Source organism: Arachis ipaensis, chromosome B09, assembly GCF_000816755.2.
Source record: "Arachis ipaensis cultivar K30076 chromosome B09, Araip1.1, whole genome shotgun sequence".
Lineage (NCBI taxonomy): Eukaryota > Viridiplantae > Streptophyta > Magnoliopsida > Fabales > Fabaceae > Arachis > Arachis ipaensis.
In genome coordinates this window covers 88,838,862-88,853,538 of record NC_029793.2, presented here as the reverse complement: position 1 = coordinate 88,853,538, position 14,677 = coordinate 88,838,862, and the positions used below count along the sequence as shown (strand labels likewise).

Below are 14,677 nucleotides of genomic sequence, written 5' to 3'. Positions count from 1 at the left end.
CCCCCTCCCCCTGATTCTGAGTGCCTATAAAAGGTTAACAGTTGCAATGTTCTTTTCATCCTTGCAATTCTTATGCACTGACAATTTCTACTTTCGCTTGCAGGGAACATTCATAAGATAAATCTTCATCTGAGTGACATTGAGGATTTGGATGAATAATCATAACAAAAACCGAGTTTCTAAAAGCCTACACAATATCGTTTTTATCTCAACCAGTCGAACAACAACCCTTTTTAGCCGGTGCCGCTGCTTCTGCAGCTGCTGCTTCTGGTTTCCCTTCCCCATCCCCTTCCCCTTCTCCTCCCCCTTCCCCTTCTACTGTCTCTGTTTCTTTTCCTGTTCCCGTTCCTGCTCCAGTTCCAGTTTCAGTTCCAGTTCCAGTCCCAGTTGCAGTTGCAGTTGCAGTTGCAGTCCCAGTTGCAGTCCCAGTTCCTTTTGCTTTTGCTTTTGGTTTTGCTTTTGCCTTGGCTGCTCCTGTTCCTATTTCTATTCCTGTTAAAACAATAGTTTTTCCATTCTCAAGAGAGGCCGGTTCCTGTTTTTTGAGCTCGTGAGACATCATAACCTTCCTACTTAATATGTTGTATATCTCTTTCACAACTGTTTCAAAAGCAGCCACTACATTTGATGAATCAAGTGCTGACGTCTCCATGAAGAACAAGCATTGTGCCTCGGCTAAGGCCTTTCCTTCTGCAGTCGACACCTCCCTCGAATCCTTAAGATCTGTCTTGTTTCCAACAAGTATTGTAACCACATTCATATCTGAATGAGCTGTTAAATAATACAACAATTTACTTAATTCTAACTGGCCACATTAAAAACAACAATATCTAAGGGCCTGTCTGGTTTCTATTTCTATTTCCTATGTTTTCAATTACATGATTTTTGTGAAAGAAAAAGTGAAAATAACATGCAAACAGAAAACAGCGGAAGATGAAAACAGAACAATATAATTTTATTATTTTCACTATTTTCGTCTTTTTCTTTACAAAATTCTAGAAAGAGAAAACAGAAACCAAACAGCTCCAAATGCCTTTAAGAAAGTAAAGATAAATGTGTATACTTTAGTATGTGCAATGTGGACATAAAATAACAATGAGAAGACCAACATGTAAATGTAGATATGTCCAAGCGGAATTAAGAAATGGACTTTTAATTAAGTAATCAGTAATGAACATATGCAATCATCAACATGATAAACTCAATAAAGAAAATGTTTCATGGACTTCACAGCATCCGAACTAAGTTTGCCGCAGTAGTAAGGTCAGCTACATAGATCGAACAATACCATAGTATTTTACCACAAATCATGTCTACATATAAACCATTAAAATCCAAGTCTCCTTCAATAGCTTCACTGATGACTTTTCTAAGGGATATTTGCATTTTGATTTTGGAGAGAAAGGAAGGGAAATAAAGGGTTTAGAGTGTAAAATGGACTAATCTTTATTACTTCAAACCTTTTACTTTCCTCCATTTCCCTCCAAAACCAAAACTCACAAACATACCATAAGTTCCCCTATATTTCTAGCCAATAGACACCTAGATCTTCACAACCCATCCCCAACCCACCAAATGGAATGCCCTCCATAATGTTTCATGAACTCAAAACAAAATCACCCTAGGGAGAGAGAGAAATAATAAATACTTCTTGAATGACAGGTTTATGGTACCAAACGAACACTAAATTTCAGTATCACAGGTATTTTCCTATTTTAATCCCATGCTGAATTCGCAAGTTAACAATCAGAAACATAGCAAAGAAAATAAGCACGTAACAACTTCAAGGTAGTGAAGGTGGAATTCAAACTTAGTTGTAATTCTTACTGTGAAGTTCATTAAGCCATCTGCCAATGCTATCGAATGTTTGGCGCCTGCTTATGTCATACACCAGAAGTGCTCCGACTGCCCCCCTGTAATATGCAGATGTAACAGCTCTGAACCTCTCTTGCCCAGCTGTATCCCATATCTGTGCTTTAACTTCCTTTCCATTAATATTCATCTTCTGAGTTTGAAATTCTACTCCTATAGTTGACTTTGAATTAGGATAAAACTCATCCCTGGCAAATCTCGCAAGTAAATTGGACTTCCCAACAGCTGAATCACCAACTAGAACAATCTTGAACAGATAATCTTCGGCTTTTTCTTCTTCATTTAAATTTGTCATAGCCATCTGCCAGTCCTATGGATTGCCAGTATGTACAACAAATCAACAATGGATAACCATTATGGACTCCGGCCCCTTCCACTACTAGAACATCACCTAAGATGAGAAAAGGATTAGATTAACAGCAAGAACAATAATCAAGCACGAAATCTGGGAAAACAACAGGAATATCAGTGACAGAAATTGTGCTTAAACAAGAACATATATATCTACCTTATGAAGCAAGTGTTGAATGTCTCTACAATACAAAATTGTATCCACCATCAGCATCCAATGCTAATACTCAATCCAACTAAAGCTTGCCTGGAATATCTGAAAACTCCAGTTTCCAATATAGGCCAGATTCAATGAGATATTATACCTAGAAGGGGGGGAGGAGGAGGAGGAGGAGAATAAGGAGAAGAATTTGAAAAGGTGCCAATAACTCCTTGAATTATACATAGGATTTAATTATGTGCATTCTTGATGTAAAAAGTTTCAATTAAACACCCAATCATACATTGCCACATCAACTAAAGTGTTGAGGTACCTTAGGAAAGTGGAGAACCACATCTTAAAAGCTAGTGGTTAAAGGAGAAGAACTGCTCTCCTTAACAAACTACAAAACCAAGCATCCCATAATATTCAAGTTCCTAACAATACACTGCCCTTGGAGAGTTGACATCCACAGTGGCTTCGCTGATCACTCTATTGACACTGACTCAGCATAGCCACTTGGCTATCAACCATTAGTGTTTAGTATTTACCTTAATCTAGCCTATAAAGAGCCCTTTCCATGCCACCGACAGACAACCTGGCTCTAATACCATTGTTAAATATCTAAGAAAAGAACCACACTTTAAAAGATAGATGATAAGGAAGAAGAATCACTCTCCTTAAACACAACATCAAACGTCTCATACTACTCGATATGGCACATTGGGCACCCCATAATACCCAAGTCCTTAACAAACACCCACTGACCTAAATGGTTTACAAACCCAAGCATTTGATTGGATGATAGTGCAAAACTCTTTTATATTGTCCATGTATAAAAACTAAATTCTTTAATGTATTCCTAATGGTAAAAGCATTTTTCCAGTTCCTTTCCCATAATTTTCTAGAGAGAGAGGGGCATCACTACAAGTGAGAATCAAATCACAATCATAAGTGATAACTTTGCCCAAAGATACATAAAACTAATTAGAGCTGTTGCCAATAGACAACAGATCCAGCAGTACAACCAACAACGCAGCAAGAAATAGGTAAGTTTACAATGTCAGATCACAATCCTTCCAAGTGCCAGAATGTAACTCCACATGACAACAAAGTAGCCACAACATTATTGAAGACAGATCAGCAGAACCAGAAAATTTAGTCCTGATACTTGCTCTATGATGAAATATGTTTATCACAAAGAAGCTTAAAAATTTTTCCAAATTCATTATTTCACTACTAGATCAACAACGGAGAGTGGGGCTATGTTCTTCCACTATTCTAGTGCAAGAAAATGTTGTAGGGCTTAGGGTTGGTTTGGTAAAGCTTTTTGAAGGGGTGCTTATGCTTGTGGAAAGCGCAAACTTCTTATTTTGCATTTGGTAAATAAAAAAGACCATGTGCTTGTGTTTGCAACTTTCAAAAGGTAAGGGTGCTTTTGAAAGCACCTAAGGTGGAGCTTTTCAAAGATGGGTTTGTGCTTATCAAAATTAAAAAGTCTGGTATAACCTCATACATTAATTAATATCCAAATTTAATTCTTACATTAATGTCTATTATAGTATTTTTAAATTTTAAAAACTATTTTACCGAATGCACTTTTTGTTGCTTGTGCTTATTGAAAGCTATTTTTAACTTAATTTACCAAACATAGATGCTACAACTTTTAAAAAATTATCTTTTAAAAACTAGGTTTTATAAGCTACTTTTGAAAAGTAAAAGATATACCAAATCAAGCCTTAGTACTGATCAACAGCTAGCAAGCCAGCTGAGGGAGCGCATGGGAAATAAAACTAGATTACTAGAGAAGCATGAAGTATGACGTCGAGTGGTTCTGACTTTCTGTCAGAGGATTGATCACAAGAACCAAAAAACTTCGAAATTAAATCATTAAAATAAGTACCTTTCCTGCAATAACATCACAAATGGTGAAATGGACATCACTTGGTGTTTCACAAATTATGGATTGATAATCTCATAATTAAGCTTTATGGGGAAAAATGAGGATTATATTGAGGTTGGCATTAATTTTTACATGCAGAACAGGTTGCTCAGAGAACCAGGGTACATTGCCAGACATCGATAAAATAGTGTGGTTTTGCAAAAGGTGAGTTAAGTTAAAAGAAAATAGCAACGCAATTCAACTGACAACTTTTTCTTTGCCATCCTTGAATGGGGAACTATTAAAATTAACTGTTTGCAAAAGACATTCTTTGAAATTGAGATAGAAAATTACTTTAGATAAGTCTTTATATTATTGGTGCTACTGCTAAGTCAATAGGCATAGTTTCATTGTCACTGTGTAGATAGAAAATATGGCATGAGGTCAAATGAACACAAGTATAAATACCTCAAATCACCTTCTTTCTATGTTTTCCCCTCACCTCCTCCAACTCCAGTATACCCTTCCACTCAGCATTTCTAATCTCAAACCCTGGTAATAAGTAAAAAATGGATCAGAACATTGTTACCAAGAGATACTGATGTAATTTTCTTACACAACACAAGAAGGGCCAAACATGAAGCACTAAATAACAAGTGTCATGTAGACCCATATTATAACCAAAGGAAAAACTACTCCAAGTTTCAACTACGATGGTTCTTTACAGTGTAGCCAAACCCATCCTAATAGAATAAAAGACGGTATTTGTCAATGTATTGAGTCTAACATGTAACAATTCACATGAAGGAAGTAACCAAAATAAACACACCAAACACAAAAAAGCCACAAAGCTTGTAACTCAATTGGCTAGACACTACATTGCCATTCACCTAAGCAGAGAATTACAGATAAAGACACAAAAAAATGAAGGAAAAGAACAAAACATAAGACTATTGCATTGCATTGCATTACATTACATTACATGTGCTCACAAGAAGTTAAAGGAAAGTGTAAACCACCAAAAAAAAAGAAGAAAAAAATAACAGTAAAAGAAAATATAATAAACAAAAAATACTATAAAAGCACAAACACACAGAAAGCCAAATCAAATTCTGGCGGTTTTTCTTCACAAAATCTCACCATGCCAATCGAAAATTTTCACAGCATGTTAACAAATTGAAGGTAAAACATGTACACAGAAAAAAAAAAGGAATTTATTTTCACAAGGAAATGATCATAACATTAAAAGCAGGAAAAAAAACCTAGAATGGCCAATTAAATAATTTGAAAGAAAATAAGAATAAAAGGGATTTGCCTGGTAGAAAGGGGGTGAGGGAAATGGTGAGGGTGATGCGAATGCAGAGAGAGAGAGAGAGAGAGAGGGTCCTACCGTTGTTCAGAGGGAGCGGATGGGGCTGATTCGGCTGCACACTATTTTGGTGAAATTCTCAAATCCCCATTTTCAAGAGATTAAGAAAAAATAAAAATGGAAAAAGATCGAGAAATTAAATCCAAAATATTATTTTATTTTTAGAAAGCAGTTGACATGTGAATGTGATCTTGATTGAAACACTAGTCTCTGACTTTATTCAGTCAAAAAGAAAAGATATGACTTTCTTTTTTTCCTTTTCGGACAACATAACTTTATTTGGCATGCAATAATAAATAAGAACTGAATTTTTTAAATAAATAAAATAAATTAAAAATTTTGCATTATATGTAACTTTTAGATTATTTTTATTTTTTCAGCCTATTACTTATTTCGTTATCACCCTAAGCTAAATTTTTTACATATTATTTAGGTATTGATATTTAACCTAAATATTAAGTAATTTGGTGTTTAATAAACTTCTTAAGATGCTCTCTATCACAAATAATTCACCTCCGGAACAGAGATTTTTATTTTTACTTTTTTAAGACATTTGCATGGCACAAGTATGGGAAAAAAAAATTTTTATTCGTAAAAATATAATATACGGAAACATACTGTAAATACGTAAGACCGTGAATACGTAAGGTTGTGTTTGTTTATAGATATATGATATTAAGATTAGGGGTGTGCATGGGTCGGTTGAACTGGATTTGATGTGATTCAGATCCAACCCGAAATATATATCGGGTCTATTTATTAGACTCAAATTCGGTCCTAAACCCGATGAAATCTATACATTTTTGAGTCACGATTATACCGAGTAAAAACCGAGTAAAAACCAAACCATTAACATTACATTACCTTGATACCTTTTTATAAGCTAGCATGTGAAAATATTCAAATTTCCAAGACTCCAACCATTATTTGACATGGTAAAATTCACTTAGAAAAATATAACAAGAACCAAATCTTCTCTAAAATTAAAGCATAACCATAATCAATACTAATATTGTCTAATAACACCAAATATTTAAATCAATATAAATAACACAATATTATGCATTAGTCTAAAATCTTATGCATTTTAAATATAAAACATTAATTTATAGTCTTATAATAACTAATACACAAAATATTAAGGTTTTCAATACTTAAATTCCACATAAGAATAACCATTATCCATCACTAATAACACAAAATATTAATTGTGTATGATGACCGGGCCACCAGGCCGAGTTTGGGTGATCCGAGCCATGGCCCACCCAACCTGAAATAATGACCGGGTCTATTTTTGAGACCCTTACCCGGCCATAGATCCGGTAAAATTGCACCAAATTAGCCCGTAAAGTGTTCGGGGCCGGGTCGGGTCTTCGGGCCGGGCCGGGCCATGCGCACCCCTAATTAAGACAGAGATATAGAAATACAAAATTGTATTTGACAAATAAGATATAGATAGAGATATTGAATTTAGAGACACTGAATTAGTATATTTTGTATTTAACCTAACAAAAAAGACACAGAGAGATTAACAAGAGACACAATTTATTTTTTTTTTTACTTTTTCTTTCATTATTTTTATTAATTTTTCATAATTATATTTTTTTTCAAAATTTTTGAATAAAAAATAAAAATAAATTAGATGTTGATAATTTATTTTAGTTTATCACCAAACAAAGTATAAGAACACTAATTTTGTGTCTCTGTCTTTTGTATTTTATTCTCAGTGTCTTGTTTTATCTTATTCTCAGAATCAAATGCAGTTCAAAAGATATATTCTCATCAGTAAATAGGAGATGTATTGTTAATTTGTTAAGGGTGTATTCTATTTTTCTAATTAAAAAAAATGAAATATATAAAAGAAAAAAGATACTAGAAGTGCATTTTCATTAAGATAGTGTAGGTGTTGTTACTTGATGTTCTATTTGTTTCAATGAAAAATAAACATAGATACTAAGACACGGTGATACATAGACACAAAAAAATTAGTGTTTCTATACCTTATTTAATTACAATTCACACAAGACATCACAAATAGTTAAAAGTTATTTTTATCCTTTTTTTTTACCATCTCCAATTTATACTATTACATCACCACAATACAGCCTTTCTCTTTGACCACCATTCTTCATCAAAATAACAATCCAAATCCGAAAAAAACTAATAACACCAAAAAAGAAAATAATTATACAAAAAATTATTAATTCAAAAATATTAAATAAAAAATGTTTTTTTTTCAAAAAAAATAGCAACTAAAAGATGAGAATTGCTCATGATTTTAAAATGATTCTTGTTATCACTATAAATATGTTCTTCTCACCCATCACATATTTATTGTGCTTTGTCGTGGATTTAGACATGCATGCCTCTAAAAAAGTAAGAGAAAACTCATTATAGCAGCAAGTGTGAAAAAAATGGTGTATTCAAAGGGAGAGAAAAATAGAGATAAAAGTGGAGGAGATCCAAAACATAAAGAAGATGAGATATAATGGGTAGAGGAGATAGAAAGAAGAGAGGTGGTAATGAGAAGAGATAGAGAAGAGAGAAAGGAGAAAGAGATGGAGATGGATGGCACAGAGAAGATGATGGGAAAGAAAAGAAAGAGAAAAAAGAAGTGTTAGGGTAGAAGGGCAAAAGTTAAGGATATAAATGAAAAATTTTATGTCTTAACATTTATGTATCAATGTCTTACTGATTTGGTGGTACATAAATATTTTATATTTGTGGGTTATTATGTACTAACGTGTATTTCTTTATTTTGTGACTTCAAAAACCAAACATAGAACATGTGTGTGAGTGTGTTACCGTGTCTTAAAATTTGGTGGATATGCCTACTAAACAAACGCTACCTGAAAGTTCTTTCTTTCATTGTAAGTAATGAGTAAAAACTAAAGCTCACGGATACCGACAAGTGCACCGGATCATTCAAGTAATACTACAGTGAGTGAATATTGTTTCCACGAGAATTAAAGGATTGAGTAAGCATAATTAATCAAAATAACCTGGATTGTTGAGGACAAAAGTGTGTCTTGCTTGGAATCTTGAAGGTAGAGTGTTTTGGAGGCAGTTATATTGATTGGAAGAGAATAATAATGAAGAGAGTCAAGAGCTTCGGAGATGTTTAAACTCTTATGAAAATCAAACCTTGTTTACCTATTTTAAAGTATGCAAAGATCTTTCACGACAAATTTTAAGTAACTGATTTCCAATTCCTTGGCTCCTCAGTTTATCTTTAATTAACCAATTGCCAATTCCTTAGTCAACCGATTAATTAAAGAGGTTAAGCATGAAAACTGATTTAGTTCCTAATAAGATTCAAAAGTAGTCCTTAAGTCGAATTATATATCACTTATTTAAGTTAGTCCTATCCAATTAAATCTTAGAAGAAAACAAAATTTTTAAAATAATGTATGTATTGCACACTAATTAAATCACTATTTCGAGCTGAATTCAAATAGTCATGTAAAAAGGTTTTCATGCTTTAATTCAGATATTAGTTTTTCCAAAGCAATAAAAGAATTTAAAAGGGATTAGCATACCTTCCGATACCACTAATCCGAATGAAGAATGAATAACTCCATCATGAAACAAATCAATGAAAGACTTCAAAATAAAATAAACTTAGATTAATGATCTATAGAAAATATAAACAGAGTTCCTAACCCTTTGATAGAGAATTTGTTACCCATGGAGGAATGAAAGACAATAAGAAAACTATGTTGACGAACGGGGATCTCCTTCCTGTGAACACAGTTCAGTTATCTATATTCTAATATTAGAATTCAAATTCAAAACTATCCTAATCTCATCTTTTAGAAAGAAAGATTAGATAATTAATTACTTACTTAAAATTCAAATTTAAAAAAATCAAATCTAATCTAGAAATAAATCCTAACAACCAAATCTTTTATGTTTTTAGAAGAAATTATTAACTAATCTTTTGGAATCTTGAATCTTTTGGATGTGATTAAGGCTTCTAATGATGTGTATAATTAAGATTGGGTCTTAATTTGTTGCATCCTGGATGTTGGAAAAGGTTTTACACTAGGCTTGCATAGAGGAATTTGGGCGTGAACCCAATAGCACTTCTCAGGGGACATACATGTCGGGCTTGTGATGTTGGCCGCCGAGCCTGTGTTGAAAGGAAGCATGGTCGTCGGGCGTGCAAGGTCTTGGGGAGGGGGTCCACCGGGCGTGTGAACATGGCTGCCAGGCATCCTCGCTTGGGTGCTTTGGCTCCATTTCTACTCTTCCTTAGGGCAAGATTTTGTTCCTTAGACCACAATTTTGCTATACTTGTATTTTTCTTGTCAAAAGCCTTGATTCTAGCTTATTTTTGAGTAAAAAACTCTTGAAAACACAGAAATACTATCCCAACTCCAAATATTTGATTATTTATGAAATTCCATTACAAAACATAAAAAACTTGATTAAAACCTAAGAAAATGAATGAAAAAGAACCTGAAAAATCGCTTAAGATGACGTGTCATCAGTAAGTGAGAAAAAAAAATTATTTGAATAAGTTCAATAAGAGTATGAAAGTAGAGAGAAGTGCTAGTTTAAAAATATATTATAATGGTCAGATTTATTCTCAATCATCTGAGGGTGTGTGTTTTGCGAGTGAAAATTCATGTGATGTTGGCGTTCCTTTTGTAATAATATATGAGAAATTTAAGAGTGTGCTTTGTCAACATGTAGATAATCAAGTATTAAAAAAGTCACAAATATTCTCTATAGTTAGCCTGTAACACCCTAACACCCTAAACCTTACCTCATACCGTAAAGCAAAGGATGACAAAGCGCTACGACAGTTCTAAAGCTCATACGATAATATATATGGAAGAAAGTAATAATACTAGAAGCCCAATGAATAAATAAAGCTCAAAACAGAGATACAAAAGTGCGTAAACGTTCACAAGATCTAACTACAACCGTAAAGGATAAGATATGCAAGATATATATATATATAATAACCAAAAGAATACTAGCCGCAGCTCGCAGAGTTTAGGCCAACTAGTTAATACAGACATAACAGAGTTTTGAAATAAAACAGCAACATCCGAACTCTCAAGATAAGCCTCTAAGGCATCAAGATACAATATACAAAAGTGAGAGCTACTATATCAAATAACCAAAATACAAAAAGATAACAAGCGATCCTCCGTTCTGTCACCATCCCGCAAACTCACCGAGGTGGGCTGCAACCTGTATCTGAAAAATAATAACAACATATGGTATGAGAACCAGAGGTTCTCAGTATGGTAACAGTGCCCAATATATAAGATATAAGATTTTGGGACACCAAAGACAATCTTAGAACTTCACATCAAGCATAAGATTAGAACTTAGAGACACTTTAATAAAAACCATAAAGGGTTATCTAATCCTAAGAAATTTCTAAGTAACAGAAATATCGCTGTCCCATAGCCTTCATCAGCCTAACCTCCTTGCGATTCCATCGCCACTGCCTACCGAGCCTCCTCAATACCAGTAGAAAGCACAAGTAAAAAACACAGGTAATATACATATATAGCAAGTAATTCAAGAAGCAAGTAAGCATGTTATACATTTAGGCAAAAGATGCAATTAGGCAAAGCAAACAAACACATAGAAGATACACATGATGAATGTCTTTCCTATTGGTCGTGATATCACTTGTCGGTTCAACTGCCAACCCGACACATCCCTTTGGGATGTCGCCTTTCGGTCATGAATAATTGGTACCACAGGGATATAGTGCTCAGCCCACTATCCAGGGATATAGTGCTTGGCCCACTCTTGCGACTCGAAAAGATGCGAGCGGGATACTCTGCCTTAGATCTGACATCTCAATGTAAGTGAGATTAACCATTGTTCTTATGCCCGTGCTACGACCTCGACAAGCGGGATTAACCACCATCCTTGCTAGGCGCATAGCGACTCATCAATCTCAATATATCAATCATATAAAATCAGTCTCAGTGATCCCTGCTTATAGCACAAGTTCATTATTACTCATGTCATTACAATCATTCATTTTCATTTCAAGTCTCAAAATCATCATCATTTCATTATACCATCAACTCAACACTCCGCCAAGTTACTCAAATCATTCCATCCACAGAATTTCCCAAGCTTAAATATCCATCTTCTAAAATCAAACATAAATCATCTACTCTGAGACATCTAACTCATTCTCAATAATCTCAAGGCCTAATCACTAGTTATAAGTCTCAAATAGTAGCTAAGGAAGTTTAGAAAGTTAGGAGAACCTTTAAAAATGAAGAAAACAAGTTTTCAGCAAAATAGGAGTCATGCGTACGGATGCCCCTATCCTACGTACGCATGGGTGTCAACTAACCCATGTTGCATATGCATGCTACACTTGCATACGTAAGACCTCAAAACAGCAAATGAGGCTCGCATCACGTGCAACATGCCGCATATGCATGCCTTTAAAATTTAGAATCCCGCATACGAATGCTGTGCCGCGTACGCACGGGTGCTTGGCAATGGCCAATCCCAACGTCAGGAGCAACAGTCGCGTATGCATGCCTCAAAATCAACGTTGCCGCATACGCATGCCCGTGCCCACGTGCGTGAGATCACTTGGCAGTGGCCAACATTCGCGTCGCGTGCACTATTCTGCGTACGCATGCCCTGACAAACATAGAAAATTTTTAAAAGCTTACGTTCTTCGAACGTCTTAAAGCTCTAGGACCTAACTTTCATTTAAATTAATTTTCATCAAAATTGAGGGTCGGAGGCCAAGTTATGCTTCGTCGAAGTTCATCAAAATCAAGGTTTTTACCAAAGTGACAAAGTTTTATGGTTTTCTATAATTTCCAAATCAAACCAAATCCAACATATTCAAAACAACCCAAATATCCATAATAAACACTCTCCAACCATATAGCTATCAAAATCATTCAATCCTCACCAATTTCCTTAGGTTCTTATCACATAATCATCAATTAAGCATCATCAATCATTAAATCATTCAATCAATTTCTCATTCCTCAATTCAATCATCATTAAATCTTACCATCGTCACTCAATACCATCAACATCCACAATCATATTCAATACTCATTATCATCATCAATATTCCCAACAACCCTCATCAATCAACAATAACTATTAATATCATTTCAATCCTATCCTAAAATCCACTAGCCTAAGTTTCACAAAACATTACATCATAGATAAAGGAAAATGAAACCATACCTTGGCCGATTCCCAATATGCTCAACTTCACCAAATTAATTCCAATCAAGCTTCCACAAAGTTTCCAAATCCAACAAGCCACCAAACACAATCTAAAAGCTCCAATAATCACAATTTTCAAGCTATACACAGTTAATTTTACCACAATTAATACCTAGGGTTCAAAATTACACTAAATCACAAGGGTTAAGAGGAAACTTACCTTTTCCACAATGAATCAGGATGAAATCCAACAATTTTCTACTATTGGTTGGTAGGGGTGTTCGCGGTGCAGTTTGGTTCGGTTTTCTAAGAAAAAGCCATCTGATCCAATTTTATATTAATAATGCGGTTCGATTTGGTTTAGTTCAGTTTGTTCGATTTTTAAATTGTTTTGAAAACATATCCTATTCTAATAATCAAATCATATCTAGGGTACTATGAATCAAAATCCCAGATGCCAGAACAGAAAAAAAATCAAAACAGAATCTAATTCATAGATACTAAAACATAAAAAAACCCTAAATAAAAAATAAAAACCCAAAAAATAATCATAAAAAATTATAATAAAAAATTAGAATACAACATATAATCAGAATCAGGAAATAATCAGATCCAAAATCCTAGACAAAAACTCATGAGGAAGAATCAGAAAAGAACTAAAAATTAGAAAAAGAATTAGAGTAAATTAGCAAAATATCATAACGAAAAAACAAATAATTAAAAGTTTAGCAAAGTTTCCAGATGCAGGGGAGGACGACAGAGACGTTGGATGGTGAGACGACGGAGATGACGGGGTTAGAAATGGAGATACGACAGTGCGTCAGTGGCTACGAGGGAGATGTCTACGTCACAGCTTCAACGAGGCAGACGAATGGGCGAACGAATAACATGACTTCAACGACAACAAACCAAAAACCAGAGACGAAGGCCCAAATGGTTGGAGCACGACGGCACAGCGATTGTCGGAGACGAAAGGTGCAGGAAGAGGGGCTCGCTCAGTTGCTCAAATTCTCAGGTTCTAACAGTGAAATCTATGGCGCTAAGCGATGCAGAGAGACTGAGAATGACGGTGCTGAGAGACTGAGAATGATGGTGGTTGCTGGATGGTGACGGCAAAGAGGAGTAGAGGTGTGGGTTTGTGACTTAGAGAGGAGAGTATAGCGTCAATGAGCATGAGTGAGGCAGTGTGCGGTGTAAGTGAGTGAGAAAGAGAGACACACATCATGTAGTGGTATATTAGGATTAGGGTAAATGGGGGTATTTTTGTAAAATTAAGTTATATATATTTAAATCTATTGGTTCGGTTTGGTTTGGTTCAGGTTTTTGATATCAGAACCAAAAATTGAACCGAACCAAAAAAATTGTAAAAATTTATTTTTCAAGTTTTTCGATTTTTGATTTGTTCAGTTATTGGGTTTTTTGGTTCGGTTGCTCGGTTTTATTCGGATCGGATTGGTTTTGAACATCCCTATTGGTTGGTACCTAAACAACCAAATCACAAACATCTACTAAAAACTCAAACCTAAATTTAAAAATTTTGTTAGCACCAAAGAATGGAGTGTGAATTTCAAATTCTTCCCAGCAATGCTTAGCTAGGACTGACGGACTCAGCGAGAGCTTCACGTAACTATAAACGGGATGCGAATCAGAACACCATAGCTCGAGTTACAAGAAAATGAAGAAGGAGGATGAATAGTATTTTGGAGGGTTTCACTCTTCCTCAATCCAGCTTCTCTCTTCCCTCTCTTGGTGAGTTATGAGCTGAATTGGCTTATTAATTGGTTATTTATATGTTGGGCTTGGGTCCAACTTGGGCCCGGTCCAATCGCTTAGCGTTTTTGGCCCGTTTGGCCCAACTTTGGACCAAACCTTTTGA

At 34.8% G+C, this 14,677-nt stretch overlaps 1 protein-coding gene and 1 long non-coding RNA gene across 7 annotated transcripts; both read right to left on the bottom strand.

Annotated features, from left to right (window-relative positions):
- Positions 35–5,788, bottom strand: LOC107618221 (ras-related protein RABA5a). Of its 6 annotated transcripts, XM_016320227.2 has the most exons (6): positions 5,635–5,788; positions 4,713–4,796; positions 4,091–4,270; positions 2,381–2,470; positions 1,828–2,263; positions 35–771 (listed from the first exon to the last, which is right to left on the bottom strand). In XM_016320227.2, exons 5-6 carry the CDS (start codon positions 2,171–2,173, stop codon positions 209–211), a joined length of 909 nt encoding a protein of 302 aa, XP_016175713.1. In that variant the 5' UTR covers positions 2,174–2,263; positions 2,381–2,470; positions 4,091–4,270; positions 4,713–4,796; positions 5,635–5,788; the 3' UTR covers positions 35–208. The 6 variants fall into 6 exon arrangements, with proteins under 6 accessions (XP_016175713.1, XP_016175712.1, XP_016175709.1 ...); XM_016320226.2 differs by lacking the exon at positions 4,091–4,270 and having other exon boundaries at positions 2,381–2,472; positions 4,710–4,796; XM_016320223.2 differs by lacking the exon at positions 4,091–4,270 and having other exon boundaries at positions 2,381–2,528.
- On the bottom strand, positions 10,540–14,024 carry LOC110266431. The gene is made up of 2 exons (XR_002353821.1): positions 12,820–14,024; positions 10,540–10,824 (listed from the first exon to the last, which is right to left on the bottom strand). It is a non-coding gene; the product is annotated as an uncharacterized LOC110266431 (long non-coding RNA).

Coding starts and splice junctions, on each gene's coding strand:
- LOC107618221 (XM_016320226.2), bottom strand. CDS start 2,173: ATGGCTATGACAAATTTAAATGAAGAAGAAAAAGCCGAAGATTATCTG. Junction 772..1,827: donor ATGGCTTAATGAACTTCACA/GTAAGAATTACA, acceptor ATTATTTAACAG/CTCATTCAGATATGAATGTG.